This window comes from Urocampus carinirostris, chromosome 4 (genome assembly GCF_059441175.1).
Source record: "Urocampus carinirostris isolate Australia breed hairy pipefish chromosome 4, RoL_Ucar_1.0, whole genome shotgun sequence".
In the NCBI taxonomy this organism is placed as follows: Eukaryota; Metazoa; Chordata; class Actinopteri; order Syngnathiformes; family Syngnathidae; genus Urocampus; species Urocampus carinirostris.
The window spans coordinates 14,462,461-14,473,208 of NC_142352.1; the positions used below are offsets into that span (position 1 = coordinate 14,462,461).

The window sequence follows — 10,748 nt, forward strand, 5'->3', positions numbered from 1 at the left end:
TGGACACTATAGATAGATAGATAGATAGATGGATAGATAGATAGATAGATAGATAGATAGAAAGATAGATCGATAGATACTATAGACACTATAGATAGATAGATAGATAGATAGATAGATAAATAGATAGGTAGATAGAAAGATAGATACTATAGATAGATCGATAGATACTATAGACACTATAGATAGATAGATAGATAGATAGATAGATGGATACTTTATTCATCCCGTAAGGAAATTCACACTTTCAGCAGTATCCTTAAAAATAAAATAATAATAAAATAAAAAAATAGAATACAGAAATACCCAATATAACGTGCTGATATAGAGTATTTAAATAGTGCTACATAAAATACACACTGTAATAAAAATAGGGTAATATGCAAATGTGGGGGTGGGGTTTAATGTGGGCTTTTACTCCCCCGGGTGGAGTTAAAGAGCCTCTTGAATAATAGTAAAAGAACACTTTATTTGGTTTAATAGATGAGATATCATAAGTAAGGTTCCTGTACAATTTGACTAAAATCCCAATATAAGGTGTCCCCTAAATCAATTGAATACTGTTTTTGAACCATTTGGAAAATATGAACAGTTTTCTGTCTCTTTTGAAAAGGTAGGACTCTAAAGCATCTTAGTTGGAAAACAAGTGAGACAATAGCTTAAAACCTTACCTGGTACCTTGTCAAATTTGATCCTAATCTGGAAAACTAAATCATGTATTTTCCACATTTTTCTAATGGTAGGTTAAGGTGTTTCCAAAAGTTGCCATTTTGAGACGAGCAGGGAACAACAGTAAACTTTTGAAAATATGTAGTTTACTTTGCCCAATTTTTTAGACCTTTTGAAAGAGTTGTAAATGTTTGACTTCTTTTTCCGGAAGTCAACAAGTGTGCACATTTGCACGTATTAATGGTGCGTAAAAATTGATCACGGATTGCCTTGCACATGTTATTTTTTGAAAATAAATATTTGACTTAGTTGGATATTATGGATTGTCCTTCATGTAACAAAGCAATCTTCACGGACATTCATTTTTTCTCTTTCCTTTCTTCCTTTTTTAATGTTTCTTTTCTATATTTCTCTTTTTTCACTTTTTATTTTTCTTTCTTTCTCCTTTCATTTCTATTTTTTCTATTTCTTTCAGTCTTTTCTTTCTCTCTCTCTTTTCTTCTTCCCTTATTTCTTTCTTTCTTCCGGTCTTTCTTTCTCTTTTTCATCTCTCTTTTTGTCTTCCTTTCCCTTTTACACTCTCGTTCACTCCCTCTTTCTGTCTTTGTTTCGGTCTCATTCTTCAGTTTTTTCTCGTTTTATTCACTCTCGTTGTCATGAAAAGGAACAGGACTGTCTTGAAACGGGTCGGGAAGCAGGAAGTAGGAAATCATTTGCGTAGACGATCCGTCACTTTAATTGAGAAAGAAAAGTTGTCCAACACACAAACGGACCGAAAACAAAACAAAGCAGGCTCAAATGCCCAACAAGCAAAACAAGAATAAACAGGTATCAACAAGTTTTCAACAAGGGTAAACAACGATCTGGCCAAGGGCAGTTCCAAATGGCGCATTTAAGTACCCATAGGAGTAATGAAATGAAATGAAATGATCTGCATTTCTATAGCGCTTTTCAAGTCAATGACTTCTCAAAGCGCTTTACAATGTGCTCCACATTTCCCAATAACGGCCTTGCAGCCATGTAAGGCGCTAACCTGCTTATTGGGGGTATTAGGGGTTCAGTGTCTTACCCAAGGACACTTCGACATGTAACACGGACGAGCCGGGATTCGAAATGGGATCCCTTGATCCCAAGACGAGCGCTCTACCTCCTGAGCTACTGCCGCCCCTAATCAGGAAATGCAGGTCAGCCGGTGTGAAGGGGCGGGGCCAGCTGGGCGCCATGACAACCGTGCTGGACATGACACTTGTTCTTTGGTCTCTCTATCTTTTTCTTTATTTCTCTTTGTTTGGTACTCAAAGGAAGCGCACCCTTTTACGAGACGACCCTTTCTCCTGAAAGTCTCGTCATTAGTGCTTAGACGCCGCTAGCGCAAAGATCGGAATACTCGGAGGAGTCCCGACTTGGATGAACACAGAACCGGAGAATTTGAGCATTCGAACAGGCTGTCCCCTTTAAAGCCCGCTAATAACAAAATCACAGATGGCGCAATAAAAGTAGTTCATTCTCTGGCTGCCACTACCCAGCCCACTAATTCCGCCATTGCTTTGCGAGACATTAATAGTCGAGACACGAGCGCCTGACCCAATCAACCGGATTCATTTTGCTTTACGTGATTTCCAAAGAAACATGGCTTTTTACGTTCTTGTTAATGAGCGCTAAAAGAGGATTGGATGAAACTTGAGGTGCTTTATGTGAAGGAGGTTTTTGAGAAGCCGGAGTATGTTGAACCTAGAGAGGTCATTTGAGATTATCTTTCATTCTTTCTTTGTTCCATTGTCTTCTTTCTTTTTCCTAGCTCTTTCTATCGCCTACATCGTTTTTACTTTCTTTTTCTTGCTCTGTTTCTTTATTTTGTTTTCTTTTTCTTTTCCTACACTATCTTTACATTGCCTTCTGCCTTCTTTCTTTCTCCTCTTTTCATTCCTATTCTTTCTTGCTCTTTCACTTCCAAGTCAAGTCAAGTCAAGTCATTTTCAAGTCGGGAGCAAAAACTGGTGGGAGTCAGGGTTGAAAAAGCTTGCCTAGAGTACACTGAGGTTTGCAGACGGACTGACAACAGGTGCCAGAAAGGAGTGGGTTTAAAAAGGGACAGGGAGCCAATCAGAGTCCGAGGCAGTTGGTGCCAAATGGTCTGCACAGGTTATTGCACATACTATTATTTCAGACTATTATGACACCATCCCCTGATCTGGAACCAACATGAGGGCAAGGAAAAACTCAAAAACCTCAGGATGAGTCAAGTCATATTTATTTGTGACGCCCTTTATCACAAAAAGCCTCAAAGGGCTGCACAGAGCACAACAACAACAACAACCAAATAACTCGTAAAATATAACATCGGATGAAGAGAAATATGTTCAGCAAAATATGGAAAAATTAAATGTGTAACTTGGTTTACATAGAATTCAAATACCAAACATGATTATATCAATGATAATAATATTGTAATGTAAAGTTCATACTCAGGTAAAAAACTATTTGGAACTAGACAGCAAGCCAAACTAGTAAAAAAACGATACAATTTTAGCTCAATAGCATGCAAAAAAATGTAAAAAAGCTAGGTAGATAGCTTGCTAAATATCTTTCCGTCTCTTTTTCTCTTCCCTTATTGTTTTTCTTTCATTCTGTCCATTTCACGACCTCTCTTTATTTCTTTTTTTTCTTTCTCTCTACCTCTCTGTCCTACAGTTTTTCGTTTCCTGTATTCCTTTATCATTTGCCTTTTTCTTTGCTTAATTTATTTTTCTCCCTTTCTTTATTCATTTTCTCTCTTTCTATCCCTCTTTTCTCCAGTCTTTCCTATTCTTATTCTCGTGTCCCTCTCTCTTCTCTTTCTCTCTCTTTTTTACCTGTCTCTTCAATATTTATACTTCTCTTTCACTTTTCCCTCTCTTTCTGTTTTTTTCTCCTTTTTTAGTTTTTTTTTTATCTTTTTTTATCTTTCTCTCTATCTTTTTCTGTCTTTTTTTCTTTTTTCCTATTTCCTCCTAGCTTGTTATTTCTCTTTTTTTGCTCTGTTTTTCTATATATTTCTCTTTTTGTCCCTCTTTTTTCTTTTTTCCATTCTTTCCTTTTCTTATATTGTTTTTCTCTCTCTCTATTCTTCCTCTCTCTTTCTTTATCTGTTTCTTTCTCTTGTCCTGTCTTTCCCTCTTTTGTTATCCATGCTTCTCTTTCACTTTTCCCTCTCTTTGTTTTTTTTCTTCTATTTAATTATCTTTCTTTATTTGTTTATGTCTCTTTTTCACTCTTTATACTCTTTTTTTTCCATTTCCTCCTTTCTCTTTTTTGCTCTGCTTTTCTATTTTTTCCCTTTTTCTTTCCCTATCACTTTTTTCTCTCTTTATTTCTTTTAAGTCTGAAAGCCACGTTGGTTCAACAAATTGGGGCTCCATTCATACTGTTTTTTTAAAGAGCTGCCGAGCCAGGTAAAATGTCTTTAGAAACTCAGTGTTACCTAACTCAGGGTGACGCAACTCAGAAGTCAGATAACTCGTTGAAGCTGCTTTGTGAAGCAGCAATTGAATTGATATTTCTTTATTGTCATTGATATCAACGTGGCGAAACATTCCATGCAAGGAGAGTAGATGCGGCACTCCGGGGTAAACGTATAAAAAAATGCTTTAAATATAAAGATAAGATCAAAGACTGTCGGGAAAAACTAGGCAATAATATATTTTATTCTTGTTGTTTTTCCATGCAGATATTTCCCAGAGGTGGTGAAGGAAGGTCTAACCAACCAGGTGAACAACCCAGAAGTCCACTTGGACATCAGCAGGCCAGACACGTTCATCCGACAACAAATAATGGCGCTGCGGGTCATGACCAATAAGCTGAGAAACGCCTACAATGGAAATGATATCTACTTCCAAGACTCTAGTAAGTTTGGATTTTATTCTATATACAGTGATTACTCGCATATAAGCTCAATTTACAACTATAAAATAGCATTATGAAATCAGAAGGTCGGTTTTATATGTGCATAAAACAAAGTGAACACAAGGAGGCTGTGAAAGAGGCATCGGTTCTTGTGGCTCCGTCCCCATTGTTTTTGAGAGGGACCACGTCTCATTGTATTGGGATATAGTTCAATTGCCTTTTTAGGCCAAAATATTGGGTCTTAATAAAGTTAGTGACAAGAAAAATAGAAAACAGTGACAAAGATGACATTCGAGGTCTCCTTAAAAAGTCGAAGATAAAGAAGTTGCTCCGTTAAGTATGTGTTAACCATGCCCAACTGAGTTCAAAGAGCCTTTTTACCACGCCCTTCTGCATTTATCTTCTGTCAGAGCTGTACAGGACAGGCAAAACATTAGTAGGCCCGAAAGGAGGGTGGGGGGTGGAGAGTTATTTCATTTCTTATACTTTTTTGAATTCCAGGATGGAAATGGTGAAAGTAAGAAAATGACTTTTTCAAATCGTCAACTCAAAACCTATAAGAGATGAAAAAAATAGTGTATTCGAGGACGCATACAAAATGCATGCACTTGTACGTGCCATACAAGCAGCTTGACAAAGGCTGCAATAAATACTTCGCCCAGTAGACGGCGTCAGTAAGTGGAACATTACCCAATTCCTGACAGCACCTGAAAGGAACGTAAATGGTTAAAAATAGTTTTCTTTTCATTTTCATTATCAGTATATTTATCTTTATTATCCTAACGTTGCAAATATACATATGTGTGTATATATATATATATATATATATATATATATATATATATATATAGTGGGGCAGCACGGTGGCGCAGTGGTTAGCGCTTGTGCGGCACAGTTCATGTCATGGAAACCTGTCGTGGGTTCAAATCCAGCTCCAGACTTTCTGTGCGGAGTTTGTATGTTCTCCCCGTGCTTGCGTGGGTTCCTCCGGGCACTCCGGTTTCCTCCCACATTCCAAAGACATGCATTTCAGGTGAATTGGCCGGTCCAAATTGTCCCTAGGTGTGAATGAGCGAATGAGTTGTCTGTCCCTGTGTGCCCTGCGATTGGCTGGCAACCAGTTCAGGGTGTCCCCTGCCCACTGCCCGATGATTGCTGGGATGGGCTCCAGCCCCCCCGCGACCCTACTGAGGATAAGCGGTACGGCTAATGAGAGATGAGATATATATAGTGTCCCCTGCCCACTGCCCAATGATTGCTGGGATGGGCTCCAGCACCCCTGCGACCCTACTGAGGATAAGCGGTGCAGCTAATGAGATGAGATGAGATATATACATATATATATATATATATATATATATATATATATATATATATATATATATATATAATATTGTCATGATTACTGATGGAAAAGCACCTATGCCCGCCCATTTGGCACCAACTGCCTCGGACTCTGATTGGCTCCCTGTCCCTATTTAAACCCACTCCTTTCTGGCACCTGTTGTCAGTCCGTCTGCGAACCTCAGTGTACTCTAGGCAAGCTTTTTCGACCCTGACTCTCACCTGTTTTTGCTCCCGTCCGTTTCCCTGCTTCGCCTGTTTTTTGATCCTGACCTTGTCTACTCTCCTCTCCTGGCTTTTGACTCGTTTCCGATCCCGACCACGTTTTTGCTCTCCTGTCCTGGCGACTGACCCGTGTTTTCCATTCCCGACACCGCCATCGCTCGCCACGGAAGTCTCACTTCCACGTTCAGAGCGACCTGCTTCCCGCGTCCAGCGATCAACCGATCGTGGGTGCAACCCTTTCCTTTCTTCCAATAAAACAGAGAAACGTAACGCAAGTGGGTCCTGTCTCCGTTCTGGTCTTGACATATATATGGAGTATAAATATATATATATACACACTCCATATTTATATATACTGTACATGCTTTTGGTTTAGGAAATTGTTTAACAATAATCAGGAAGCCTTGCAGTACTTGTACTGCATATTCGGAATCAACGATTACAAAGTTAAAAAAAATCAATGTTGTTCAGGTACACAATTCATTCATTTTTCAGGTGCATATTTATTTTAGTATGTTTTTTTTTTGGTTATGAGTCATGTTAAGAAGTCCTTTATTATGCAAGTATATACGGTACTTTCTGCTCATTATATATTATTATATATAATTCTTACATTATTATCATTTATTAACACTTTCTGCAATCCTTTTTTAGAAGGAGACAAGAAGGGCATCATGAGGGTAACAAATAGCCGTCGCCATGGTGACGCAGCCCTCTAATGTTTGTGGAGTCTCTCTCGCCAAGCAAAGAGAATAAACAAAACAAATTGCTTGTTTTCCTTTTGATTTTTTTTACAGAAAAACAAAGTGTTGAATGATGTCTTGTTAGAAGCCTGTTTTTTGCTTCCTCGTTGAAATGGCGGACATTTTAAGGACGGGACGATTCAGGATCAGTCGTGAATGTCCCCCGAGTGCACAAAAGAAAAATGAAACGGTTCTCGGCTTGAGTTCTTTTTCTCTTTTGCCGATCTCGACAATAGTAGACAAGAGAAAATGAGCAGTTGGGGTTGTTGTTTGCAGCTGCCGTAATCTTTCGTATCCTTTCTTTTATGGCAAAATGTATGGAAGCAAAATGGAATATAATGATAAACATGCACATGTGACTAGTTGCGATTTAAAGTTTGGCTTTTTATATACTGTGAATTTAAACTTACGATTTTTCTTCTGAATACAAAAACAAAAAAAGGAAAAAGAAATGCTAATATGAATGCATGTTTCTATCCAAATCTGGAAAACAATACTTAAAATAATTATTTAAAAAAATACATATAATTGACCGTACATATAACAAAAATAATGGATTGAAAATTGATTCAAAAAGTTATTATAAACAAAAACAAATTAGAAAAATATATGAATGGAAAAAAAATAAAAAATAAAACTAATAATAATTGAAAAAAATGATTTCAAAAAACAATTCAACTGATAAGAAACTGAATGAACACAAATAAATCAATAAATGTAATAAAGCTACATGTATGAATACACGAATAAAACACTATGAAAATACAATTTAAGAAATGGAATAAAAACATTAAAATACAAAAACAAATTCATTAAAAAATTGGAAAATTAATTGAACAAACACAGCTCAAGAATTTGAAAGCTACAAATATGGAATTGGAGGAAAAAACTGAACATGATTTTCCGAAACAGTGAAAGGAAATACAGTTCAAAAACTAAATACTGTACACAAAAAAATGAGCTAAAATCCATGAATAAATCAATAATAATAAGGGCACAAATCGGGGTTTTTACACCTTTTTAATGACCAAATTCAAGCACTTTTTAAGGCCTTTCAAAGAGACAAATTTCCAATGTCTCCAGTACCAATAAATGAAAAAGTCTGGAGTGAATATCTGAATTATTATTATTCCATATTCAATTTAAAAATTGCATGTGCATTTATCAAGAAATATGATTTTTAGGTCTCAATAAATCGCGCATATATTTGTTTTTAAGACAAATATCTGCCCCTATAGGTGTTGGATAAACTTACATTTTCAGTTGCAGGAAGTTCTTCCCATTACAATTTACCACTGAGAAAAACTTAACCTTCATTTTTTGCATCTCCCATAAATGTCCATAATTGATATGTAATCCTTGCACTAGTTCAATGTCAGAACGAGAACAGGATCAGGACCCAATCGCGTGACGTTCTCACACCAGCCTTTTATTTTACGGGAAATGGGAAGTCATGCACGTTAGGCAACTGATCTGGCGTGGAAAGACGGAAAGCCAGAGACCAACAAGATCGATAACAAATCCGGATAACGAAAATAAACAGGACAAACTAGACGGGAACAAAAACTGGAGAAACTAACAAACAGGACCAAAATAGACGGAAACAAAACTGGAACCCGAAATTAAACAGGACAAAAAGAAACGGGAACAATACCAGACTGAAGCTATCAACAGGAAACCAGGACCGAGTCAGAACCCACGTGTTGTGGGGCAGAAGTTCGTTTGACGGGCTGACAAAAAAGCAAGAGAGCGCTGAGCTTAATATAGAAAAAAAGCCAATCTCTCAACGAGCCGCACCTAGCACCACATGGGCAGGGCCAATTGGGCACCATGGCAAGCGTGACACACATGTGTAACCGCGTTGTACGTGTCTCACCAAAGATCCACATTCACGCTGGACTGGATGATGAGGTTTTTATTATTACAGTTCTGCAAATGGATGAGTCACAACATTAGCTTTTTCTGCTGGGTCTGATCTCTTTGATCTCTTTGTAGTACTCTGGTAAAACTGACAACAAAGCATATCAAAGAGCTGTCTTTTCACTTTACAGAAAATACATTTTAGAATATCACAATACATTTATAAATCTTTGCATTTTTAACAAGATACTTTTAACAAGAGATCGTATAGTGGATTTTTAACGTTTACAATGAATTCAACATGTTTTTCTTTACTCTGAATTTTAACCAACATCATCCTTTTTTTAATGTATATGAAAAATAGGAATTAAAAACAATAATGAGTATAAAAATGGGTACAATTTACCTGCAAATGGATGAGTCACAACATTAGCTTTTTCTGCTGGGTCTGATCTCTTTGATCTCTACAAGGGGAATTAATATTTAGTAAAACAGAAACAAAACGAAAATAAACCTAAACAGCTTGACAATATCAATCACATTACTATGCATGGTGAGAGATTTGTCAGCTGGGGTTATAAAGTTTAAAATTAACTTATTTTGTGGAGCACCAAAAGATATGTCTTACCTTTGTAGTACTCTGGTAAAACTGAAAAACCCCGCCTCCTGGTCACATGTTAGAAGCCAAAACCAAACCCCACCCCATACCAGCAGATGGCACTGTTGGACTCAGCATTGCAGGACATTTACCAAAAACTATACACATATTTTAGCAGAAATTTAAATAAAATAAAAGTTATTATTACACCCGTTACATCATGGGCGTGGCTAATTGGGCGCCATGGCAACCATGACAGTTCACATTTCATAGTACCCTGTTTAGGTGTAGTATGCACCTGTCCTCTTGGGCACCACCCGTAGGGGTTGATAATGTTTCAAAGGAAAAAGCCGTACAAACTAATGTCGGCTGCTGTTAATCATGGGGGAAGAAGAAATGCAAAAGCAAAGCGAAGGCACTAGAGAGCAGTGTCGGTGTCATTTCTAATCAGAGAAACATGGCAACAATTTATAGCATTTACAAGTAGTTTTCAAGCCTGGTAAACTCAACATTAGCCTTAAAGGATAACAAGTACCCATACGAACTGTGCTAAAAAAAATTCTGCTTTTACGTTGTTTTATTTCATTTTTGAATATTTACATCCTCTCTCCTGAATTAGGCGAGGAAGGCAGCGCTTCGGGCAGCGGCAGCGGCTGTTCGGAGGGCTGCACGACGGAATCGAACCCGGTCAGATCGGAAGCGCCTGTGATGGGCGCAGACAGAAGCGACGTGCACACGGCGGCGGCGGGCCAAACGGAACCCAGGCGACCCTCGCCCCTGGTATTGATGACCACCCTGGTGGTATCTATAGGCGCCACGCACCCAAGATGGAGATAATATACTCCAGTACCAGTTTCTTAATAACTGCTACATATGTCCAAGCCACCAGAACTCAAGAAGCTCCTAAAACTCATCCCGAGGGTGAGACAGGTTTCAAGAAACTGAAGAAGCTTCCTTTTCACGTCTGGGGTAGACATGTGTTTTTTGTCAAATCGGTGAAGGTGACCACTCACCTCATCATTTTTTTGCCGGTTGTTTTTCCAGAATGTGTTTCTTCCCACTGGAGGACAACGTTGGGTTTGTACTATCAGAAGAACAAGAAAAAAAAATGCTAAATGTGTGCATGCAAGGAGATAAGGCTCGGATGTGCTTTGTTTATTTCAACGCTGCTTTTTGGATAAAGGTTATGGACCAGATCAGCAACCCCAAAGATCAAAGTTTTCCATTTGGGTCTATCGGTTTGGCTTCAGGTTCTTAAAATCTGCTCCAGCTGACGGTTGGTCTGAAAATATTGATATTAGATCGTGAAAGACAAACAAAATCCTTTATATATCTATCTATCGACCTTGGTCATATCCCTCAAGAGGGGTGACAGACAGCAAGACAAACACATACAATAAGAAAGAAAATAAAAAAGGGGAAAAAGT

At 37.9% G+C, this 10,748-nt stretch overlaps 1 protein-coding gene across 1 annotated transcript in view; it reads left to right on the forward strand.

Moving 5' to 3' along the window:
- The window catches only part of LOC148366899 (glypican-6-like), a 200,287-nt gene extending 189,829 nt beyond the window's left edge, over positions 1-10,458 (forward strand). The window contains exons 9-10 of the mRNA XM_088333720.1: positions 4,376-4,551; positions 9,941-10,458. Coding sequence (XP_088189846.1) covers positions 4,376-4,551; positions 9,941-10,158 — 394 coding nt within the window. The 3' untranslated portion in view covers positions 10,159-10,458. The remainder of the gene's footprint in view (positions 1-4,375; positions 4,552-9,940) is intronic.
- The last annotated feature ends 290 nt before the right edge of the window (positions 10,459-10,748 follow it).